Source organism: Maniola hyperantus, chromosome 24 (assembly GCF_902806685.2).
Source record: "Maniola hyperantus chromosome 24, iAphHyp1.2, whole genome shotgun sequence".
In the NCBI taxonomy this organism is placed as follows: domain Eukaryota; kingdom Metazoa; phylum Arthropoda; class Insecta; order Lepidoptera; family Nymphalidae; genus Maniola; species Maniola hyperantus.
Window position 1 is genome coordinate 2,917,105 of NC_048559.1, and position 26,803 is coordinate 2,943,907.

General features: G+C 38.5%; 1 protein-coding gene across 1 annotated transcript in view; it reads left to right on the plus strand.

The window, feature by feature from the left end:
• The window catches only part of LOC117993729 (probable G-protein coupled receptor No18), a 54,437-nt gene extending 27,970 nt beyond the window's left edge, over window positions 1–26,467 (plus strand). Inside the window, exons 2-6 of the mRNA XM_034981542.2 lie at window positions 16,269–16,765; window positions 21,891–22,119; window positions 23,817–24,003; window positions 24,767–24,948; window positions 25,891–26,467. Coding sequence (XP_034837433.1) covers window positions 16,312–16,765; window positions 21,891–22,119; window positions 23,817–24,003; window positions 24,767–24,948; window positions 25,891–26,290 — 1,452 coding nt within the window. The 5' untranslated portion in view covers window positions 16,269–16,311 and the 3' untranslated portion in view covers window positions 26,291–26,467. The remainder of the gene's footprint in view (window positions 1–16,268; window positions 16,766–21,890; window positions 22,120–23,816; window positions 24,004–24,766; window positions 24,949–25,890) is intronic.
• Window positions 26,468–26,803: the final 336 nt, after the last annotated feature.

Sequence of the window (26,803 nt, forward strand, 5' to 3'; positions counted from 1 at the left end):
CTAAGCTGTTTTTATGGTTAACTAACTAAATAATAACTAATAGTTAGAAATTTTGTTTGATAGTTTAAGTAATTTTCTGAGTATAGTCCAACATTGGTTTTTTTTTTTCTTATTTAATTAACACTTTATAAATGGTGCTTATGCCGTTTAATTATGTTATCGACTTACCTTGGAGGTGTATAAGTGAATGTTTGCCTTCAGTTTAGTAATAAACATTGCTTAACTGAGTTGTTGTTGGGTATTGCTTTCAATAGTAAGTACATCTTATGTTTGAAAATTCCGGTAACTTAGTATAATTAAAGTTTTGAAACGCTATGTGCTGTTAACTAGTTACACACATACATTTATAAATACTAAGAGTTACAACTTGTGAAACTAAATATATAAACTATATTCAGAGATTACATTAAGTTCAAGTATGAAGTTATGAACAATTTTTTTTCAGTGACTTGATACTTCATTATTTTGTTGAAATTTTGTTTAGAGCTGTGTTAAGGTTATGATAAAAGCTACTTCACACACAAAACATGTTAAGTTTAAGTGAATGCTGGTAGTTTAAAGTGACATTTAGAAACAGATTTTGTTGTATTTTAGGTTATGTGTTAAAAGTGTAAAGTAACAGTCATCAAACCATTGCACAATCTCTTTGTTTTTTTTTAAAGATAATATGCTATTCAGAGTCATTGCAACTTTGTTGCCTGTTTACTTTTGTAATTGTAAAGGTTGTAACACACTGTGTACTCATAAAGGTGATACTGCACCTTACAATCATTTATTCAATTTTGGGAAGTTTTATTTTGTTATATTTTGTTTACTATAGTAATAATATGTGCTTGTATTATTAACAAGATTTTGGAATAGGAACATAATTGATAAAATAGTTAGGATAGACTTAAGAATATTGTTTTTGTTGTGTATTTTGCTTGTGTATATTTAATAGTTTAAATAACTTCTTTTGTGTTTGTGTTTAACCAATTTGTATAAGGCTAAACATAGACAGTTACACAAGCTCGATATTTTGTTAAATGTGTTTTGACTTAACACAATGGAACAGACTTTTGCCCAGTTTCATTCACTTTTGAAGGACGAATTGTGTTATGAGGTATCCATTCGTTCCGAAACTCCAGCACCTACAGTGCTAGGTTTAAAGAAACAGTTAAAACAATTAATTCAGGAAATTCCTTCTGAATCAATTTTAGAGACGGATTTCACTTCTGAAAGTGAGTTAGGGGCTATTACTAAAAAACTTCAAGACTTAGAAGATTTATTAAAAAAGTGTTCTGACACTAAAGATAGACATGCCCTCCGTAGGTCTGCAAGCTATTCTGTTGGGGACATAGTGTGGAAAAAGACCTATCCACAAAGCGACGCTACAAATTTTTTCGCAGCTAAGCTGGCACCTAAGTATGAAAAGTGCAGGGTTGTCAAGGTTTTGTCACCTTTGGTTTACGAACTAGTTAGAGTAGCTGACAACCACCCAATAGGCACTTGGCATATTAAGGATATTAAGAAGTAGATATTTGCCATTACTTAGTTTGGTCTAAACTGTTTGAATATTTAAGTTATCAATATTCAATTAGGAATTTGTATGAGTGTAGTGATGTTCTGAATTAACAGTTACATTACCATGGTTCAGTTGAGGATGAATGTAGTGGATGTATGTAGGGATGAATATGTGATGATTGGAATGCTTGTGGTAGACCAACCGGTTGAGAAAGTAAAAATGCAAATATCGTACTTTGGGGATAACGAAAAGGGGGGGTTTTGTGTTTTGTTTTCGTTTTCCTTCTAGATAATGGATCATTTCTGTTATTTTTTCCGATTCTGTTCCGAGATCTATTTTCCAGGAGAGTTATTTCGTTTTTTTCTCATATTCCGATTTTGATTCGGTTTTATTTTTCCGAATGGGATGGAGAACGGTTGCCATATCAGATGGACCCGTTCACAACCAGTTTTTCCGTATTTGTTGAGTAACAAATATTACGATGGTAGTTTAAAAGAGTGAACCACCGTAGGCCTAGACGCATTCTATCAGTCAGCTGAAGAATGATGCCAAGATGTTTCCACTCAAGTGTCTTAGACACCATGAAGTTTTTTTGTATATATTCTTTTTAGAAGTTAGGGTTGTGTAGTTAAGTATAATGTATAAAACCTTACACTGTTTTCAGTATATTTATTTTGTTAGACAATTTTCCTTGTTAGTAGTAGATGTGCGTTCACGCGTAACTTCTGTGTTTTTTTTTGTTTGTTTGTTTCAGGCAAATTGTTAGTAGTTGTTGGATGACGCTGAGGGCAGCGTGGTTCAACCTGTTGAACCTTTTCGTAGGAGGGGAAGTATTGTGACGTTGTAAATTTTGAACTACTAATTAGCGTTTCGCTTTTAATTAAAATCTATTTTGTTCAAAGTATGTTGGTGCCACCTAGCATCAAGGTGCAGAACTACGCGTGGGTCGATGTTCAGAGTCCATTCGAGCCACAATAGATGGCGTTTGCTTCGTTGTCAATTGTCGTAAAAATAAAACAAAATAATTAAATAAAACCATAATATCATTTGTTTATTGTTAAGTCATTAACAAAACGGTTCTTATAATATATCCTTAGGTTCCGCAAATATTCAAAAATGAATTGGCTTCATGATCAAACTAAATGAGAGCGGCCACACTCGGGTTGCGTCTGGCAACACCGATTGCTGAGATTTAGAATTTTTCTGGAGTCAACATGTGAAGACGAATTTTTTCGTTCCAGGAAAATCTCACTCTTTTTCGCCCATGGCTTCGCCTGGGAAAATACAATAGTTATAAATTTAGTCATCCTAACGTATTTCAATGTTTCATCAATTATGGTGAGTGAAAAATCAAGTAATGTGGATTCGACAAAATGGCGGTTTGGTTAGAGAAAATCCTAATTTCATGATTTCCCTTTCAGTTCCAGTTATTTTACCTTCCCAAATAAATGAGGATAATGGGTTGTGGGTGGACTCCTGAAAACCATTGGTGGCCAGGAGTTCAATAGGTGAGTTGTGTTTGATCGGGAAAATTCCACGTGTCGAAATTTTCACACAGCACAAATTATAATCTTGTTTTTCTTTGTTACAGGGTTTACGTTTACGTTTTACGTTTAGCTTCAGTTTTCCGTTTTAGTTTTCCGTTTGCGTTTTCGGTTTTCGTATTTATTTCTTTTGCACATTCACGTTGACAACTTAATTGCTATGGATAAGACTTGGTGAAAATCTTTGTAATGAAACATTTCGGTTGTGAAGAATCAAATAAATTGAGTTTTGGATCTTGGCCGATGCCGTCCAGCTACCTTGCAGTCTTCGCACCTACAAGTAAGCAAATGTTTGTGTCCTGCAACAGTTTAGTGAACCTTCTTAGTGTATGTGTACAGTAAGAACCCTGTCTTTACTACTGAGCTTTTATTTTGAAACAATTTTATGAATTTTACTGTGTCATTGTCTATTCCATGCCAATGGCATCTTAAATTTAAAACATAGATCTTATGTACTATCTACCTAAGTCATTATAATGTATCTAAATTAAGTCTTGGCATTAAGCTAGAATAACTAAGCATTATTAGCCATCATTCTGTATTAAGCGACCCCGGTAAAAGTTACATTAAAAACAATTTTGCCTAACATCTAGCAAATTTCATTTATAACACCTCATATGCATTACAAGGGAGTCGACGGCTAGCTTCTATTCTTTACTAGGTAGATAGATCAAGTAAAGTAAATAAAAATTATTTTTTTTTCCTCTAATCTTTGTAAGGTGGTAGATTATTCCGTATCCGGGTATATTTCTATTCCGCCCAATTTACCACCCTTACAGTACCTATGAAGTCTATGTATAACTTGTATTTTAATTCCTGCTTATTTTTATGTTTTTAATTTAAGGTAATAATATTCAAACACCAGTTACGGTAAAATGTATAAGGCTCATCAAACATTGTTTCAACCTATTGTACCTGCATTTTATTGAATAAATAATTCATTCATTCATTCATTCATACGGAACCCTACACTGCGCGTGGCCCGCCACGCACTTGGCCGGTTTTTTCTCTTTACTGTAAATGTTTTTGGTACAAATAAATATAAATATAAACTATCACAGGGCTCTTATCTTATACTTGCATTGTATGTATTTATGCTGTGGTGTGAATAAATCCATCGTAAAGATAATGGAAAATTGCGAATGCTCCCTAGATGGGTCGAGAGATTGTAGGGAATTTCAAAGAGGTGCTTGTTACAAGCACATCACATCTCTATTGCTTCAAGCACGTTGGGCTTAATGCTCAGGTGGAAGAAGTGCCGGAATAACCAGCTCTTTTTTTTATTAATAGTTTATTTTTTTTTTTTTTTTTTTTTTTTTTTTTTTTTTTTCTTTTTTTTTAATACAATAAAACTTAAAGCTAGCCTTATCTAATTACTATATAAATCATGACCGCGTGGAATGGTGCCAAGAATACTGGCTGCATTTCCGCGCTGGACAGCCAGGCTGATCCGCTGCGCAAAAAATGAGCCAGCCCTTCTGTCACCAGTTGAGGCTATTAATCGCGGTGAAATGTCTCGTAAAAAATTTTTAGCACTAAGACTCCATGGCCCCAGGGTCTCCACGGCAAACGGCACAAAAATGTAACTCTCTATAAGAGAGGCATACTTGCGCCGCTTGCCGTTTTCAGCTGTTTCTGCTGCGGCTCCCGGTCTTGATGCTGTCTTCCTGATATGACACGGGGCCAATGTGTCAACGCAAGTTGCGTCCCACATTAGCGCCCGTCCCCGTTCCCAGGGAACCAGCGTCAATCCAACCAGCTCTTAGTTATAAGATGACGTGATGGGTGGCAGAGTTTGGAAAATAAACGACTTTTTTTTTAATAAGCATAAGAAGGCGATCGACAAGGAAGGTGAAAGAGGAATACAGCATTAGGGAAACTAAAAGTCTTTAATGAGTGTGCCCTACCTTTTTTTTAAATTAAAATAACGAGCAAACGAGCAGGGCGGGTCAACTACTATAATAAAATAATAAATTATTGATGATACATTTAATTTTTTTTATTTTCATGGCGGTCATTTTGTAATTCTTATTATATTTTGTTGTTATAGCGGAAATAGAAATACACATTCCCTGAAAATTTCAACTCTCTACCTACAACGGTTCACGAAACACAGCCCGCTGACAGACAGACGGACGGACAGCAGAGTCTTAGTAATGGGGTCCCATTGGCACCCTTCGGATACGGAACTGTGAAAAACACCTCCTCGAAATTTACTACCAGCTCTTCAGCTAGGCGATTTACCCCATGACAGACACTTTCTTAATAAAACTCAGGCCTACGTTTCGAGGCCACATGAACTTAACTGTGTAAAGATTATCGCATACTACGGTTTCTTGATAGATCGACAGACAGACAGACAGACAACAAAGTGATCCTATAAGGGTTCCGTTTTTCCTTTTGAGGTACGGAACCCTAAAAAAGGCTTAACTCCTACACTATACGTGACTATACGTGGATATTTTCGGGCAGAATATTTTAATCTTTTAGGTACCTCTTTGTCAGTAATAAGTGTCTGTTCAAAGTGAAAAGGGTTTTTTGAATAAGAATTACGTAGGTTTGTGAAAGAACCCCACGTTTTATCATTGTGGTAATGTCCATGGCCGAATTTCGGCTAAGGCCAATCTCAAACGAGACTAGTCAACTACGTACAGTCATCATCATGACCAACCCGTAGCCGGCTCACTACAGAGCACGGGTCTCAGCTTTGAGAAGGGTTTTGGCCATAGTCTACCACGCTGGCCAAGTCCGGATTGGCAGACTTCACACACCTTTGAGAACATTATGGAGAACTCTCAGGCGTACAGGTTTCCTCATGATGTTTTCCTTCACCGTTAAAGCAAGTGATATTTTAATTATGTACTTAAAAACGCACATAACTCCGAAAGTTAGAGGTGCGTGCCCGGGATCGAACCCACGACTTCCGATTGGAAGGCGAACGTCCTAACCACTAGCCTACCACAGCTTCTAATGTAGTTCAGTGGTAATGAGCCTCAATAGCTCAACCGGTAAAGGAGTGGACTGAAAACCGAAAGGTCGACGGTTTAAACCCCGCCCATTGCACTATTGTTGTACCTACTCCTAGCACAAGCTTGACGCTTAGTTGGAGAGGAAAGGGGAATATTAGTTAGCAATTAACTTGGCTAATATTCTTTTTTTAAAAACAGGCTCGCGCAATGAGGGTTCCGCACTACAGTCGTATTTTTTCGACATTTTGCACGATAATTCAAAAACTATGATGCATAAAAATAAATAAAAATCTGTTTTAGAATATACAGGTGCAGACCTTTCATATACCCCACTTGATATAGTCACTCACTTCGAAAGCTGAAAATACTAATTATTAGTTCATGACCACAATTAAATTTTTTTTGTGTGATCTAATTCTAAATTCACGGTTTTCAGATTTTTCCCCAAATGTCAGCTGTAAGATCTACCTATCTGCCAAATTTCATGATTCTAGGTTAACGGGAAGTACCCTGTAGGTTTCTTGACAGACAGACAGACAGACAACAAAGTGATCCTATAAGGGTTCCGTTTTTCCTTTTGAGGTACGGAACAATAAAAAACCTCATTGCTCTGGTTTTCAGGTCAAAAAAAAGTCCAACTTGCACTTGTCGGGTTTTTTTACATTTGGGTACCGAACTCTAAAAGCATCCAAGAAAACCTATTATTCATCAAATAAAAGCTAGAATAAATCACTCGGACAGTATCTTTCACAGACAAGTGTCGTTTATTATCACGAAGCGGAGTAACTTTTGTAACACCTGAACGTAGCAGCCCCATTTTTCCTCAGTTATAAAACAAAAGTATCTTACTTTACTTTGAAATGAAATGAAATAAAATTATTTATTTCCTAAATATGAGTAGTTTACAAAGGATATAATCTAAGTAGTCCCCGCATATTTACTGACACTTCAGCATGCAAAGAGGAAAACTAAAAAACCGACCAAGTGCGAGTCAGGCTCGCGCAATGAGGGTTCCGTACTACAGTCGTATTTTTTCGACATTTTGCACGATAATTCAAAAACTATGATGCATAAAAATAAATAAAAATCTGTTTTAGAGTGTACAGGTGAAGACTTTTCATATGATACCCCACTTGATATAGTCACTCACTTCTAAAGTTGAAAATACTAATTATTAGTTCATGTGGTCACCATAATATGTGGTCACCCATAGCGCGCACTTTGGCTGCGCTCAACGCGCTGCTGAAGGAGTCCCCTCGCTGTGACATATGTGCTGACAAATGGGCTGACCTCATGGGTCAGATCTTGCACTTTTGTGAAAATTTATAATTTTGCTTTTTTTTTTTAAATTTATAATTTTAACAATTTTTGTAAGTATGTTTATGTTAGTTTGTACTCGTAGTTTAATTAGTGTAATTGGCTTTATGGCCGTTCTAATTAAATAATAAAAAAATATTAATAATAATAAATAATAATGACCACAATTTTTTTTTGTGTGATCTAACCCTTAATTCACAGTTTTCAGATTTTTCCCCAAATGTCAGCTATAAGATCTACCTACCTGCCAAATTTCCAGACGGACAGACAGACAGACAGACAGACAGACAGACAGACAGACAGACAACAAAGTGATCCTATAAGGGTTCCGTTTTTCCTTTTGAGGTACGGAACCCTAAAAATAATAAAAAGCTTAATTTATATCCACTTTTCAATCTTTACTTCACTGTATACAGTACTACCTTTTTACAGGTGGCATTATTTACGTGTTATAGCGACAGGAGCCCAGTGTAATTAGTTCTGTTGTGCCGGACGGCGGACACAATGCCAGGCATTAACTAGTTATTTAATGGGAAAACTTCCATCTTTTTAATTAATATTACTTCTTTGAAAACGAGCTGCAATTCAAAGTTTTTGTTGTAGTGTTAGTTAACATGAATATTCTTTATTCATAGAAAACTTGTGGACCATTGAGTTATAGACCATAGAGGTACAAATCTCATTACATAAGGCGTCAAAAAACATCCTCACAAAAAATAACTGACCCTCCATTTGCATGATAGGGAAAATCCTTTTTAATGGCATCTAGATTTGCTCCGAGCAAGCAAGAAACCAAGAGTTTCTTGCCAGCTCTACTCTGTAGAATCTATTTTCCAAACCGATGGTAGTCTTGATGAAGCATAAGTCACGTTTTAGTTGTCTGTATTTGAAATATTTGAATTTAGCTTTAATTGGGTATTATTATTAGGTATTTATAATAAAAATTGTTAGGAATGAATTGAAGGAAAGATGGCACCACAGGTTTCTTCAATCTGAAATGAAAATAGAAAATACAGCCTGAATCACGCTAACGAAGTTTTGATCCCATATCCCTATATCGGCTGGATTAGCTGCAGCATGATACCCGCTAGGAGGAAGATTTATTTTTATTCAGATACAAGTTAAACCTTGACTGCAATCTCACCTGGTGGTAAGTGACGGTGCAGTCTAACTTATCTCATGGAAGCGGGCTGATCTGGAAGATCTTTCAATTGTTACGGTTGGGCCTACAACACTGATCCCGTACAAGCAAAGTGAACTTGAGTGAGGGAACTCGCGGTTTGATGCTGAATCGATGGTATATCAAGTATTAGGCTACGGTGACGTAAATTCATAGAAAAATAGAGCTACAGGCTACCTGCGTCAAATGTACTAACATTTGACGCCTGCCAGACGTCAAAGCCTCGAGGTTTTGTTAAAAGTTCCCTAACTGTGGTAGAGGTACAACGTCAGTTCACTAAATAACAAGCTTATCTTTGTCAGCAGAGACGTTGAGGCAGTTTTATGAAAGACTAGCTTATGCTCGCGACTTCGTCCGCGTGGACTACACAAATTTCAAACCCCTATTTCACCCCCTCAGGGGTTGAAATTTCAAAAATTCTTTATTAGCGGATGCCTACGTCATAATAGCTATCTGCATGCCAAATTTCAGCCCGATCCGTCCAGTAGTTTAAGCTGTGCGTTGATAGATCAGTCAGTCAGTCAGTCAGTCAGTCATTCAGTCAGTCAGTCAGTCAGTCACCTTTTCCTTTTATATATAGATATATATATAGATTACCGCCTCTAGTAAATAACATCTCTCTGTCATAGCTTTTCACGGCATTTGATGAGAGTGGGCAGCTTTTTACAGTTGAATTCACGTGAATTTTGCTGTACCTATTCTTGTTATTCGAATGCTTCCAGGCTTCCAGTTAACCAAAGTGAAACATGGATAAATGAAATTGTATGGGCGCATTTTATTGTTCGAAAATATTATTTATCGTCAAATGCGAATCGCACTTGCACAATGTTCCGTACCATCGTAAAATAAATAAAACTTTTAATTTTTTTTTAATTTTCATGCTGCCTCGTTGAAATTAATTTGTTGTTATAGCAGCAATACAAATACACACTGTGAAAATTAACAAATAATAAAAAAATCGTATAAATTTGTTAGTAGTTGTATGTTGTAGTTAGTTGTTGTAGAAACCAAAGGGGTATGGGTTTAATAAAAACTGCCATACCCCTTCCAGGTTAGCCCGCTATCATCTTAGACTGCATGATCACTTACCATCAGGTGAGATTGCAGTCAAGGGCTAACTTGTATCTGAATAAAAATAAAATAAAAAATAAAATAGTGATACTCTCAAATTGTTATAGTTTTAGGTTTAATTATGTAGTTTGATTTTAATTTAGTTTGTAACGATGGGGCTACCATATAGAACATCTGTAAAAGACCCTTACAAAATGTCAAATAAAAAAAAAAGACAAAATAGGTGCCATAAAACAAAAAAAAAGTACTTACTACCTATTACTTACTTAGTGTTTTATCTTTTTTGATAATACAGAACCTTTTTTGCGAGTCTGACTCGCACTTGACCGGTTTTATTACCCACTAATAAAATTAGCCATCGGAAATAATAAAGGCACAAATGTTACGAGCGGCAAAACAAAATTGATGTCTAGGAAAATAGTACAGGATCGTTAATTCGCAAAAAACGTAAGAGTTCGGAGTCGGAAAAACTATGTAATTAGAGTGGTAGTCGTAAGACCTAAATTAATAGTGATTATCGAACAAAGAAGATGGATATTGTTTTGTTTACACCAAACCCCCTGAGCTCTATTTAGTACTAAGTTTCCGCTGCCCGTCCGTCCGTCCGTCTATCAGTGGGCTGTATCTGCCCACTGATACAGCAGCAGGACATAGGTCCACTGCTGGACCTGGTCCAGCAGTGGACGTCTATTGGTTGATGATGATGATGATGATGATGAATTATTAGTTCATGACCACAATTTTTTGTGTGTGTGCCTGTAACGCTAAATACACGGTTTTTAGATTTTTCCGTCTTATAGCAGTATAAGACCTACCTACCTGCCAAATTTCATGATTCTAGGTCAACGGGAAGTATCCTGTAGGTTTCTTGACAGACACGACAGACAACGAAGTGATCCTATAAGGGTTCTATTTTCCTTTTGAGGTACGGAAACCTAAAAGACCGGCCAAGTGCGAGTCAGGCTCGCGCAATGAGGGTTCCGTACTACAGTCGTATTTTTTCGACATTTTGCACGATAATTAAAAAACTATGATGCATAAAAATAAATAAAAATCTGTTTAAGAATGCACAGGTGAAGACCTTTCATATGATACCCCACTTGATATAGTTATCTTAATTCGAAAGTTGAAAATACTAATTATTAGTTCATGACCACAATTTAATTTTTTTTTGTGATGTAACCACAAATTCACAGTTTTCAGATTTTTTCCCAAATGTCAGCTATAAGATCTACCTACCTACCTGCCAAATTTCATGATTCTAGGTCAACGGGAAGTACCCTGTAGGTTTCTTGACAGACCGACAGACAGACAGACAGACAACAAAGTGATCCTATAAGGGTTCCATTTTTCCTTTTGAGGTACGGAAACCTAAAAAAGTAGCTTATGTCCATGTTCCCGGGGTGCAAGCTAGCTATCTCGGTATCAAATTTCAAAATGGATGGGCCAAGAAAAGCTAGCATAGTAAGGCAGACATACAGACACACGTTCGCATTTATAATATTAGTATAGATTTTCAATTCGTGTCTACAAAGTTTTATTGAGTTTGATTGGTTAATCTAAATCTAAATTTGATTGGTTGGTAAATTCAAATGAGTACCAAACTACGTTTGTTCGGAACGTGCTACGAATAAAGTTCTCTTAAATTCTGATCCAATAGCCGGTTGGCACCGATTCTGTTGTCTCTAAACTAAATTTAGAGCATCTGCATCCTTTTTATAATATTGCTAAGACTCAAAATTTTAGTGAACGCTACAAATTTAAACAAAACCCTTTTGACCTCATTCCACCCTCATTTTTCTACAACTGCACCACGCGCCACCGTAAGGAATTTTACCTTCACCACCTGGGTGTCTGGTGCACTTCGACCGTCCGCTGTGCCAGATCCTTCTTTCCACGCACATGCAAACTGTGGAACCAACTCCCATCGGCGGTGTTCCCACTAGAATACAACATGGGGTTATTCAAGGGGCGGACAACAAATTCCTAAAAGGCCGGCAACGCTTCCTCCAATTCCTCTGGTGCTGCAAATGTTCATGGGCGGCGGTAATCACTTAACATCAGGTGACCCGCCTGCTTGTATGCTCGCTATCTCTATTTAAAAAAACCCCTACTCATTCTAAGGTTGGAGATCTATAGAGCGCACTTTGACTATGCTCTTTGACTTAAAATTGAGTTAAAACGAGACAGATTTATGTGAGAGATATATAGCTGTCTCGTTTTAACTTACACTAACTTACACTAACTCGTCTTAAGTCTAAGCTAAGTCAGAGTGCGCTCTATAGATCTCACCCTTAGAGAAGGCTCGTGATCAGAACAGTAGTAGATCGGTGAGGGGTTAATCATGATGAATGAACAAGCGGCATCCAGCTATTCCGAGTCCGAGTTCTGAAAGATTTAATCAAAGAGAAAAATTCAAAGTGAAATCTTATGTAAGCGAAGTGAAACCAGTTATCTATCTCTATGATATATGTCAAAGACAGAAAATTGTATCTTAAATGAACATACCTAGAGGAAAATCACGTTTGTCTGCTAAATTAACCTGAGATCACGTATTGAGGTCACATAAAAGCGTTTAAACGAAACGGAAAAGGGTAATTTTTTTTCTTTAGTTCACCTTCTACGCGGAGATACACTTTAACATTTTCTTTTAGTCTGAGAGCCGGGGGATTAAAATTACTATGGAGGAGACACATTAATCGATAGCTTAACGGTTAAAAGAGCGGACTGAAAACTGAAAGGTCGCCGGTTCAAACCCCAGCCGTTGCACTATTGTCGTACCTACTCTTAGCACAAGCTACGCTTAATTGGAGGGGAAAGGGGAATATTAGTCAGCATGAAAAAAAAATCTACCATCAACATAAAATAAGGGGGTAAGGGAGTAAGTGCATCTCCATCCAACGCTCCACTGGTCAACCTCACCTGTCCACGGTATCCCCAGAAAGAAAAGAAAGAAAAAGAAACAAAAGTAATAGTAATTTTATAAAATAGTTAAAAAATAATAAAATGTCACAATATTCATGGGCCCTGAAATCTAAATATATTGTGGCGGTTGCCACAATAGAAACTAGATGGCGCTGTTCAATCGATGACGTAGTCCCGAACAAATTTACCGCCGATAGCTATCGCACTAACGGAGTTTTCTGCAATCTGGACTATATATAGCAGTTTCAAGACATAACCGTCGGCCCAGCTGGCGCTACCGAGCACAACCAACTGCTCGGTGGGAGATCTCCCCTTTGGTACGGTCGAGCCTGCACACCGCTCCCGTACATTGGTGACCCCGACGTGATCAAGAATGGTCGCACACCTCAACAACCGACGAAATCAAGAGTGGTCGCACACTACAACAGCCGACGTTGATACAAGAGTGATCGCACACTAGAACAGCCGACATCATCGAAGGTCAACCGCACACCACAGCACTGCGCACATAACGTGATCAAGGGTGATCGCATACACCGCAACACCTTTGGATCACACACCGCAAGCCCGACGTCTCCTCCAACTCCAAGTCTACAAGCAGCAACAGCAAGCACATCGAGGCCTGTAAGACGGATGTAGCCACAGCTTCGGGGCACAATGGCTCTGCACTCCATCACCAGCTACAAGCGTCCTGGTCCACCGCTTCTCTGGATGGTTAGCAGCCATTGCCCTTCCTTCACACGCCTTCACGCTACAACGCCACCTCTCTTCACTGCTTCACACTACGCGTTCATCTCGGAGGAGAGTGATGTGGCGGTTGCCACAATAGAAACTAGATGGCGCTGTTCAATCGATGACGTAGTCCCGAACAAATTTACCGCCGATAGCTATCGCACTAACGGAGTTTTCTGCAATCTGGACTATATATAGAAGTTTCAAGACATAACCGTCGGCCCAGCCTGGCGCTACCGAGCACAACCAACTGCTCGGTGGGAGATCTCCCCTTTGGTACGGTCGAGCCTGCACACCGCTCCCGTACAATATAAAAGGAAAAGGTGACTGACTGACTGACTGACTGATCTATCGACGCACAGCTCAAACTACTGGACGGATCGGGCTGAAATTTGGCACGCAGATAGCTATTGTAACTTCAGCATCCGCTAAGAAAGCATTTTTGAAAATTCAACTCTTAAGGGTGTGAAATAGGGGTTTGAAATTTGTGTAGTCCACGCGGACGAAGTCGCCAGCATAAGCTAGTATAAATATTAAATAGATATTAGGAGGTTTACTGGAGAAAAAAATCTCCCGGCTCTTCGACTATTTGTACAAAGTGTCTTAGTGTCCGTCTGAGACATAGGTCTCTTCAAAGGCAATTCTACATTTCAAAGGTTTTGTGCCCATATCCAGCGGGTCTTTTAACTTGTCTGATGTTTTTGTTTACCTAGTCAAGGGTCTGGTAAATTATTTTGACGATTCAAAAGCACTTGTATAAGTTCACTTAAGTAAAAATCTATTATATTATATTTTACTAGCTTATGTTCGCGACTTTGTCCGCGTGGACTACACAAATTTCAAACCCCTAGTTTACCCCTCGGGGTTGAATTTTCAAAATGCCTTCCTTAGTGTTAGTCTTCTTGTGTCATAATAGGTATCTGCATGCCAAATTTCAGCCCGATCCGTTCAGTAGTTTCAGCTGTGCGTTGATAGATCAGTTAGTCAGTCAGTCACCTTTTCTTTTTTCATTTAGTAATCTTATTATTTTTTCTTGAATACTTTTAATTTTTTTTCTGATGTAACCACAAATTCACAGTTTTCGGATTATCTCTTTTACTTGTGCTATACTACTTACATACCTGCCCAATTTCATGATTCTAGGACTGCTGGAATTATCCTATACATTTTGATTCCCTTTTTTTTACAGACTCGACAGATAGACAGACAACAAAGCGATCCTATAAGGGTTTTCCTTTCCTTTCCTTTTTCCTTTTGAGGTACAGAACCCCAAAACCTCAGAAAAAGCTTTTTCTTCCTTAACATCTCTCTAGAATTTTCTGAGTCCGTAATCAGTACCTACTTAGCTCTAATTACACGGTTTTTACTCACGAGATCCAACCTCCATTGCCACTTTACGGAGAAGAAATTTCTCTTTATAACTTTTTCTTCAGATTAATTTCGTTGAGCATTTAGAACCCCTTTCTTTCCCCTTCAAGCAATATTTCCTCGATCAATTTAGAGGAATATTTTCTATTGTTTGTAAAGATTTTTATATCCTCGAAAATTGACATCAGAAAATTTCCTTTAAGAGACCAAAATATCAAGCAGAGAATATTCATCGCTAGCTGATGCCCGCGACTTCGTACGCGTGGATTTAGGTTTATAAAAATCCCGTGGGAACACTTTGATTTTCCAGGATAAAAAGTAGCCTATGTCACTCTCCAGGTCTTAAACTATACCCATACAAAAAAACACGTCGATACGTTGCTCCATTGCAACCTGATTGAAGGACAATCCAACAAACCAATTAAGCAACAAACTAACAAACAAATACACCGGGAGGCTGCGGCCGTGGCTAGAGCCGTGCCGCCAAGAGATTTAGCGTTCCGGTACGATAAAAAATCGGTCAAGTGCGAGTCGAGCTTGTACACGTAGGGTTTCGTACCATCGTACAAGTTTTTAATTTTTTTAATTTCTATGGCTGCCATTTTGAAATTTTTATTATTTGTTGTTATAGCAGCAATAGAAATAAACATTCTGTGAAAATTTCAACTTTCCACCTATTTATGGTTCACGAGACACAGCCCAACAGACAGATGGATGAATGGATGGACGGACGGACAGCGGAGGCTTAGTGATAGGGTTGGCGACGGATCCGGAACTCTAAAAAGTGAACCCTAGCTTTTTCACGGCTTTTTCTCCATAATAACTTCTTTCTCAGGATGTCTTCAAAATGAAACATAAGCTCGTGAACGAAAATAAACCAATGTAATAATTTACAGACCGCCGCAAATTCGGTTTTTAAATGCCATTCTGTAAATTGGTATATTGGTATCTATTGCCTAAAATCCAATCTTCCTATAATGGCCAATAACTTAACGGTTAGTCCACATTGCCTATACAATTACAACTACTACTGTAACCATTGTAACGGTACAGTGTAAGTGTTTTTGTAACCATTGTAACACTACAGTGGAATCTATTACATTGGCGCCCAACGTGGGGCAGATCACGGGTAATTTACGGAAAGTTTGTCCTGTTGAGTCGCTGTCCTCAAAAAACATGGTCACTCCAAGTAAGTGGCTGTGAGCGAAAGGGACGGCAGCTGGCGTCGATCGTGCGCGCTCCCGCTTGCGCGGCTTGAATCAGCTGCACATGCGGCCATTCAACTAGGAGTTCAAACTTGCAGGATTTTAAAGTATTTTGGTCAAAATATAGCCTGTAATAAAAATGATTGCAATCGATTCTGTTACTGATTCTGAACAAACTGCTTTCAGGTTTTGCGTATACTATAACTAACGCACACGTCGTTTCGTAGCTTAGCTTCAACTTCAATCACCGTTTAGCTACATCGCACATGTCTGGTGGAAAGGCATCGCTAAACGATTTGGCCAATACTTATTGCTAACCTTAAGTTTCTCGCATTGTCGCACTTACAAATTAAATTGAACCTTTCTTTTTATTGGAAGTAATGCAATAACAAAGACGCGCCTTTCTCTATCACAAAATCAATTGACAATTCTAATAATTTTTCTTTGTTCCAGAAAATGGACTTACGTAATCGGATTCAAAGAACAGTGTGATTCCATGATTGCAGTATCTGACCCGGAACTTATTGAGAACATATTAAAATGGAACACAACCGAAGGAATAGAAACAGAACTAGTTATAGAAAACATACAAGAAAAAGAGTTCAATGCAACCGAAAACATATATCATATAATAAGAACTGTAGATGAAAAAATTCCGCAGATATTCTGTAACGATTCTAATAACAGTGATAAAACTATCAATAATGTAACGGGTTTTAGTGATATGTGTGATGCGGGTGATAACTATGATGTGTATGAAGTGACAGTGGTAACGATACTATTTCTTCTCATAGTTGTGACAGTAATAGGTAACACTTTGATAATATCGGCGGTAGTGACGACGAAGAGACTTAGAACTGTTACTAATTGTTTTGTAACCAGTTTGGCAGCGGCAGATCTACTTGTTGGCATATTCGTTATGCCACCCGCTATCGCTGTTCATATAACTGGTAAGTTGAATTATTATTTATTTGCTCATAGTTGTAATACTTTGATAATATCGGCTGTAGCGACGACAAAGAGACTTAGAACTGTTACTAATTGTTTTGTAACCAGTTTGGCAGCGGCAGATCTACTTGTTGGCATATTCGTTATGCCACCCGCTATCGCTGTTCATATAACTGGTAAGTTGAATTATTATTTATTTGCTCATAGTTGTAATACTTTGATAATATCGGCGGTAGTGACGACGAAGAGACATAACTGTTACCAATTGCTTTGTAACCAGTTTGGCAACGGCAGATTTACTTGTTGGCATATTCGTTATGCCATCCACTATAGCTGTACATATAACTGGTAAGTTGAATTCTTATTTATTTGCTCATAGTTGTAATACTTTGATAATATCGGCTGAAGCGACGACAAAGAGACTTAGAACTGTTACTAATTGTTTTGTAACCAGTTTGGCAGCGGCAGATCTACTTGTTGGCATATTCGTTATGCCACCAGCTATCGCTGTTCATAAAAGTGGTAAGTTGAACTTTTTCTTATCCGATACAAGTCGGATGCAGTCTAAGATGGAAGCGGGCTACCTTGGAAGGGATATGGCATTTTCTTTACACCCATACCCCCGATTGCTTTCTACGAGTCATCATCCCCGAATGTTAAATTGCTTGGCGGCACGGCTTTTGCCGGTAGGGTGTTAATGCCTCATATTAGATCAGACCAGAGACAAATTAGAAATTTTAATTTCCCAAATTGCACCTGCCGGGAATCGAACCCGGAACCTTTCAATTACAGGACCTCACTGGTACAGTGGACGCTCACCACTGCACCAGTGAGTGGGGTCGTTGTCGTTATATTCTATTTACTTCAACATCCATTCATTATTTTTTAATATTTAAAAGATATTGAAATGAAAAAAATTGCCTATCATGGCCGTGAAATTGTAAGTTTTAGTCTTAGGGTTTTGCAGTAAAACATTGGAATATTTTTTACTTCACCGCTTTTCTGATATTTTCATTTCAATTTTCTGATAAGGAACGTCTGCTTTGCACTGAGGTTGAATGTACTATCATATCCAGGTACTATGTGAGATCCTACTATCTGGATGTCTAGCCTCAAACGATCTGTCTAGAGCTTGAAATATTAACAGCATAGAATTATGACTTTACCTGGCCGTCTATTCATATCATAGCTTTAATCAGTTACATGTAATTTATGTACGGATATATAGCGCTGTGTTAATTACTATACAGACTATATTATTATGAGAAATGGGAAAATTATTTATTAGACAATCTCTCGCAATACTTGGGAAATGGAGATAGAATTTAGTGATTCCATTTAGACAATAAACAAACTCAGAGGGAAAGCTAAATTGTTAAAGTAAATACAATAAATGGCTAGCTTTTGGCCCCGACTATGTCCGAGTAGATAAAGATTTTTGAAGAGCCTGTGTGGACCCATTTAGAAGTTATTGTCGAATAAAGAAACTGACATGCATGCATACATACTTACATGAATTCTAAAAACATTAAACCCCTTTTTTTGTTTAACTACTTTGTTATTTTCACTACCCATTATTATAAATTTAGCTTCAATAGCTCAACGGTTAAAGGAGCGGACTGATACCCGAAAGGTTGCCGGTTCAAACCCCACTCGTTGTACTATTATTGTCGTACCTACTCCTAGCACTAGAGCTTTACACTTAATTGGAGGGGATTAGTCAGCATGATAAACTTGGCTAATATTCTTTAAAAAAATGTGCATGTGTTTGTTTGTTGATTTGTTGGTTTGTCCTTCAATCAAGTCGCAACAGAACAACGGATCAACGTGATTTTTTGCATTGGTACGTGGAGACTGGAGAGTGACATAGGCTACATTTTATCCCGGAAAATCACAGTTCACAGAGTTCCCACGGGATTTTTAAAACCCTAAATCCACGCGGACGAAGTCGTGGGCTTCAGCTAGTTAGATCATAAATGGCACAAGCTATGTCATGTAAAAAGTGAGCGTAAATAAAAACTAACATAGGTAGCTACATAATACTTACAGCTAAAATCAAAATCGAGTGAAAATTGATGATAGGTAGGTAAAAGCTTTTTAAAATGATTGACGCTCGTTACGTAGTGAAAGCGTTTCCAAATAATTACCTACCGTGGCCTTTTCAGTCTCTTTTCAGTCACAAATTACATCAAAAATCGATCAAGAGGGAGCATACTATCACAATATGACTTTACAAGTTTTTCCTCGTGACTTCGTCCGCGTGAATTAATGTTTTAATGATCACGCAACAAAATACTGAAAAATATTTTTAGTAGGAGGCTGCGTTATCAAGCAAAAATATCAAGTTTCTAGACCCAGGCGCTGTGAGCTATTTATGCATATTATCCATACCTCCACACTAATATTACAAATGCGAAAGTGTGTCTGTTGGTCTGATAGATCTTACGAAATTTCGGACAGAAATAATTTGGATTCCGGAGGAGAAACCAACAAAGAAACACAGTTATGCATTTATATTAAGGGCAGTGATAAATAAGTGTTTCTTTGGCCAACAAGCATGGCCTTGTATGCCACTTTAACGTGCTGATGGTTGGTCTATGTCAGTGACATTCTCCGGCCGATTTTCTCATCATATTTTATCCTACGAAGGAAAATAGCTCTCTTCATAGAAAGAAAGAAAGAAAAGACGTTTATTTACCAAACTGTGCCACACATAACATCTTATAACTAAGAGCTGGTTATTCCGGCGCTTCTTCCAAGCCCAACGTGCTTCAAGCAAAAAAAGCGCCGGAACAAACTGTCATGTATGGCACAACCCGAAAAAGGATCCCAGCTCAGCATTATGCTGTAGGTATGCCCAACTCAGCATTAAGCTGTATGCCCAGCTCAGCATTATGCTGTATGCCTTGCCATAGCTCGCTGAGCGACATTGAATTCATTTAATATTACGGGGCAAATCTCATACTGTTGAATTGAATTTCGTAAAATATAGGTATAACTAAGCTTTCAGGAGATGGAATGCAGTATTATTTGACTACAAACAATCTAGCCAATTCGTAAACACTATATAGTAATACCTAACATGTAATGTAACATATCTACGGATCAAACAGAGAGAAATATGCCTTTGAAATTGTACAGTCTACAATCACAGAATTATGACGAATAGAAGTAAAGAAACGTCATTGTATTGTGTACTATATTGTCACCGAACTGATGTGCAGTGCAACATCAGTAAATTTTTGTAAAATACGTACATTTTAGTTGAATAGATTTACAGATTGATAAATTTTTTCATTGATACTTTGCTTTGGATGATAAGGACATCATTTTGTATGAGTTGCAAGTAAAGGCGGTGGCAGCTTAGTGGTTCAGATTTCGGCTTGTTTGAGCCCCGACACGCACCTCTTTTCTGAGTTATGTGCCTTTTACTTACTTGTTTTAACGGTGAAAAAAACATCGTAAGGAAATCTGCATACAAGAGAATTAATACTCATATTTATATTAGGTAATGCCCGCGACTTCGTCTGCGTGGATTTAGGTTTTTGAAAAATCCCGTGGGAACTCTTTAATTTTCCGGGATAAAAAGTAACATATGTCCTTCCCCGGTATGTAAGCTAACTCTGTACCAAAATTCATCAAAATCGGTGGAACTGTTGGGACGTGAAAAGCTAGCAGACAGACACACTTTCCCATTTATAATATTAGTATGGACAGTGTAGATAGTAAAAAAAAACCATAAAATTCTCAAGGCACCAAGGTGTGTGAAGTCTACCTATCCGCTATGGCCAGCATGGTAGATTATGCTCAAAACTTTCTCATTCTGAGAGGAGACCCATACTAAATAATAAGCTGGTGATGGGTTGAAATTATGATGATCATAATGGAGTTGCAAATGAAATGTTAAAAATCAGCTACGTGCCTGGCTGTCACGGTAGTGCTACTATTTCTATCACCATATTTTGAATTCTGTGGTGTACACAAGCCACTCAGGGATGGGTTAGATGGCTTCACTTTAGTATTACGCCTATCAAGTCAAGTCAACCAACCTTTTGAGCTTGCTCTCTCTTTGATGCTGCATAGAAGCAATCAGCTTTACATTCAGTTGCACGCAAGTCTATATCCTATAGACAGATAGGTGTAGGTATCTAATTTGTTACATTGATAGAGCTACACTATTAATTACTAGATGATGCCCGCGACTTCGTCCGCGTGGATTTAGGTTTTTTGAAATCCCGTGGGAACTCTTCCCGTGGGAAAAATTTCTGGGATTTTCCGGGTCCTTCCCCGGGATATAAGCTAACATCTGTACCAAATTTCATCAAAATCGGTTGAGCGGTTGGGCCGTGAAAAGCTAGCAGACAGACAGACACACTTTCGCATTTATAATATTAGTATGGAAGTATGGACTAGAGTATGCCCTCGACTTCATCCGCGTGGATTTCGATTTTTTTACCACTGGCGCAGTAGTAGCGCTTTTGTCTTATTAGTGGGAGGTTCTGGCAGTGGTTAGGAATTTCATAATTTCTAAATTTCTGGTCTGGTCTGGTGGACGGCTTCGGCCGTGGCTATTTACCACCCTACCGGCAAAACCGGGCCACCAAGCGATTTAGCGTTCCGGTACGATGCCGTGTTGAAACCAAAGGGGTGTAGGTTTAATAAAAACTACCATACCCCTTCCAGGTTAGCCCGCTTCCATCTTAGACTGTATCATCACTTACCACCAGGTGAGAGTGCAGTCATGTGTATCTGAATAAAAATATACATATTATATTCATAATTATTTAATGTTGCGTCATGATGATTTCGAAATTAAATTAAATTAAGAAGCCTCAATAACTCAACGGTTAAAGATGCGGACTGAAATTCGAAAAGTCGGCGGTTCAAACCCCACCCGTTGCACTATTGTCGTACCTACTCCTAGCACAAGCTTCACGCCTAATTGGAGAGGACAGGGGAATGTTAGTCAAGTGCCATGGCTAATATTCTTTTGTAAAACAAAAGTTAGAGGTGCGTGCCTGGGATCGAAGTCCCGACCCTCCAAATAGGAGGCACACATCTTAATCACTAGGCCTCTTAATCGCTATCACCTTAGCATTAATCATACTAATATACTTTCTTTCCTAGGTAAATGGGAACTAGGCTGGATCCTATGCGACATCTGGATCAGCCTGGACATCCTCCTCTGCACGGCTTCCATCCTCTCCCTCTGCGCCATAAGTGTGGACAGATACCTCGCCGTCACCAGGCCGCTGACGTACTCTAGAAGAAGAAGATCCAAGAAGCTGGCGCTGACTATGATCTTCTTTGTCTGGATTTCCGCTGGGACTATCACCTGTCCCCCTATGTTTGGATGGTAAGTCCTTTAAACTAACAATTTTGAGGAAAAGATAAAATGGTATGGACAGAAACTCTTTACAGAATATGGACGAGATTATAATAATATCGGCCAAGTGCGAGTCAGACTCGCGCACCGAGGGTTCCGTACTCGGGTATTTTTTCCGACATTTTGCTCGATAAACCAAAAACTATGATGCATAAAAATAAATAAAAATCTTCTTTACAATGTTACTCGCTGATAGGTTTAACGCTAGTTCCATAAAGAGATAAAATCAGAGCAAGATAGGTAAATGAGAGCAGTGCAGTGCAGTGTAACCGTGTCAGCAATAAAATGAAAGAATCCGTTTAGTATTTTTGAGGTCTTGTTTAGTTCAGGGGGATAAAATATTCCTTGAGTTTTTTATTTTTTTATTCAGATACTTGGTAGCCCTTGACTGCAATCTCACAGTGCTGATTCAGTCTAAGATGGTAGCGGGCTAACCTGGAAGGGGTATGGCAGTTTTTATTAAACCCATATCCCTGTGGTTTCTACACGGCATTGTACCGGTACGCTATATCACTTGACGGCGTGGCTTTGCCGGTAGGGTGGTAACTAGCTACGGCCGAAGCCTCCCAGCAGACCAGAGAAAATTTAGAAATTATAAAATCCCAAATTTCACCTGCCAGAAATCGAACCCGGGACCTCCCACTAATAAGACCACAGCGCTCACCACTGCGCCAGGGAGGTCGTCAAAAGGGTAGGAGTACCTACTTCAGAGGTGCACCGTGCCACAGGAAGTATTTTAGAAGATTTCAACGAGTTTGTTTTAAATTACGGATATATTTTAAATTCACTGCCATATGTACATTATTTAGTTCTGTTGGAACTCACATAATAATTTCAGGCAACTATCAAAGTCTGATTTGGGTCTATTCTAAGCAATATTTGTCTTAAGTAGGTATGTATTTAGATATGTTTGTTCATAGACTTGGCAAATTCTAATCTAAACATTATAATATTTGCTGCCTATTATTCTAATCAAAGTTAGGCTACCTATTACTATAGGTAGGTACCTAGACCTACCTAAAATAGTAAAATATTTTCAAACCAAAAATAGACATAGAGTCCATATAGAGTCTTATATTTAGAATTGTGAAGTTTCACTATCATCCATCATCATCATCTCATACCATCGTCCTCCTCTATTGTCTATGGGCTACAGTCCACCACGCTGAGCATAGACGTACGTATATTAGAATTACGCCGTAGATAGAGTAATAAAGGTAGATACAGGAACGTTTGCTTTCGCATTCACACTAAAAAGAGAGCACAGATAAAGTTACTAATGTGATAAACAGAGCTAACCTATTTTTTGTCCCTTATAATGTAACTGGTTTTTTTCAAGAATACAAACAAGAAATGCAACTTTAGTTGCAGAACAAACTTTGATAATTCGTGGCGTTATTGTATTTCTCATTAGTTATTTACTTGTTTTCACATAAAAAACGTTTAATACAAATATTGTTGATCGGTTAATACAAATATTGACTACTAAACAATGGTAATAATTGTCGTGTTATTCATCGTTACGTCGTGCTATCGCTATCTCATACGCGGTTACACAGTATCTTCAATCTACCTTTATTACTCTATCTACGAATTACGCAAACCATCGAAATCTATTAATTTCACCATAGCTCTGAAAATCTAATACCTCTCTGTTTTTCTATTAGGTACGAACCAGATCACAACCAAGGCGGCGTCTGTCGCTACAACCAGAACCCTGGCTACGTGGTGTTCTCAGCCATGGGCTCCTTCTTTCTGCCAATGATCGTTATGGTGTACGTGTATGCCAGGATATCCTGTGTGGTGGCCAGGAGACACCAACAGCTTTCTAGCACTTCTTCTAAATGTGGCAAGGTACTTAATTTTTTTAGTGGATGAACGAAAAATAATATCCCACTCTATTGACCAAGTATTTTCAGTTTTTTTTTTTAAATAGAATATTAGCCTTTCCTCTCCAATTAAGCGTCAAGCTTGTGCTAGGAGTAGGTACGACAATAGTGCAACGGGCGGGGTTTGAACCGTCGGCCTTTCGGTTTTAAGTCCACTCCATTACCGGTTGAGCTATTGAGGCTCTAAAAAAGTTTTTTGACTTAGCCCAAGTTTGTTATCATTTTCAAAAGCAAGGACTTTAAAATTTCGACTATGTAAAGTACATACATGACGTTTTGTCGGTCTCAATAACAGGGACCACGCTCTACAAATCTGCTTTCTCCTTCCTAAATGTCGATGTGCATTACTTTCTGTCGCGTATTATAGAGGTGCAAACCTTGGCGAAACTATAGGATTAATCATCATCATCATGATCAACCTCTCACTACAGAGTACGAGTCTCCTCTCAGAGTGAGAAGGGTTTTGGCCATAGTCTACCACGCTGGCCATGTGCGGATTGGTAGACTTCACATACCTTTGAGAACATTATGGAGAACTCTCAGGCATGCAGGTTTCCTCACGATGTTTTCCTTCACCGTAAAAGCAAGTGATATTTAATTGCTTAAAACGCACATAACTCCGAAAAGTTAGAGGTGCCCGGGATTAAACCCCGACCTCCGATTAGAAGGCGGACTTCCTAACTACTATATCACAACTTACTAGGACTAAAGTGGGTTTTTTGTTACAGAAATCCAACTTATCCTGCATACGTTCGGAGTCAGACTCTGGGTCGGACAAACTGTCGCTGAGACAGAACGCCTGTAAGCAACCGTCTAAAACATCAACCGCTCTCAGCGAAACCTCGTTACAGAGTGAGCAGAGATGCCCATGCTGCTTCCGAAGCGAAAAACGACGACAGTCTAAGTACAGGTTGTTTTACTTAAGCTGGGATTTAAAGAGCGTACTTTTGAAGATTAAAGATTTAAAAACCGGCCAAGTGTGAGTCACGCTACGTAGTAGTTTGTAGTAGGAGGGATCCCTACTACAATTGTATTTTTTCGATATTTTGCATGATAAATCAAAAACTATGATGCATAACGAGTCGCAGGAAGCCGTTGGATTCCGGCAACGCAAGATGGGGGCGTGTGGAAATCTTTACAAGAGACCTATGTCCAACAGTGGACGTCTATCGGTTGATGGTGATGATGAGGATAAGCGTACTTTAACTGAGCTCAGACTTAAGTTACAGTCAGAGCGAGATGGATTTATGTCACTGATATAAATCTGTCTTACTTTAACTGACACTTAATTCCGAGCCAAGTCCATCCCCTATCCCCTCAGCCTTAGCCTCAGTAAACATTTTACCCTCTAACAAATATACCTGGAATAGCGGTGGAATAATTATACTCTGTTTTGTCTATTGCCTTCGAATGTCAAATTACTGATGACAGAGAAAGACAAAACAGAGTATAACTATTCCACCGCTATTCCAGGTTTATTTGTTAGAGGGTAAGTTACTGAGGGGACATGAAAAGAGCCTCCACGCGTGGTGCTTAGTTTTATACCGATCACAAGCACCCGGCGTCCCTTGAAGCAGCCACTACACAAACGGATAAGTAGGCTGACTAATCTTTTCACAACGATGCCGATGGCTAGCTTTAAGACAGAGCTATCGCAGTTGCGGCTTTTTGGACCCGTGTTTGAAGTGACCGTTGACTCGAGAAGAAGAAGAAGAACTGAGGCTAAGACAAATCGATAAAGCGTTTACTCTGAATTCTGATTAATATTAATCTGTCTGTCTGTCAAAGAAAAATTGTATAAGTATAATGTTATATGCATACATCAAATTAATGAATTTATTTCTTCATACAGGTCCAACCAAGAAAAGGAATCACGCCTCTACGACTTCGCATACAAATCCAACTTCAAATACAAAGGGACTACCCACACTCGCCACAGAACCTTTTCATCCAAGGAACACATGGAAAACCGGGTATCATCCTTACGAAGAGAAACCAAAACCGCTCAAACGTTGAGCCTAGTCGTAGGAGGTTTCATAGCTTGCTGGCTACCTTTTTTCCTGTACTATTTATTAACACCTTTCATACCAACTGATTATGTCAATTCTGTTTTGATGTATGTCTTGACTTGGTTAGGTTGGTTTAATTCGGCGATCAATCCTTTTATCTACGCATTCTATTCGCCCGATTTTAGGATGGCGTTTTGGAGGCTCACTATTAAGAAATGCAAGCGAAGTAAGCGCAAGAATTAGTTCAAGTTGTTAAGTTTTTTTTAAATTGAAAATCCATATCCCTAATCAGTACCCTTATTATAAATGCGAAAGTGTGTTTGTTTGTTGGTTTGTTGGTTTGTTGGTTTGTTGGTTTGTCCTTCAATCACTTCGCAACGGTGCAACGGATTGACGTGATTTTTTGCATGGGTATATATAAAGACCTGCAGAGTGAAATAGGCTACTTTTTATCCCGGAAAATAAAAGAGTTCCCACGGGATTTTTATAAAACCTAATTCCACGCCGACGAAGTCGCGGGCATCAGCTAGTAATATTCTAAATGCGAAAGTATGTCTGTCTGCTAGGTTTTCACGGACCAACAGTTAAAAATTCGATATCGATTTTGAGTTAGCTTACATCCCGGGGAAGCACATTAGGCTACTTTTATCCTGGAAAATTATAGAGTTCTCAAGGGATTTTTGAAACCCTAAATCCACGCGGACGAAGTCGCGGTCATTATGTAGTATTACAATAAAACTTAAAGCTAGATCTTAT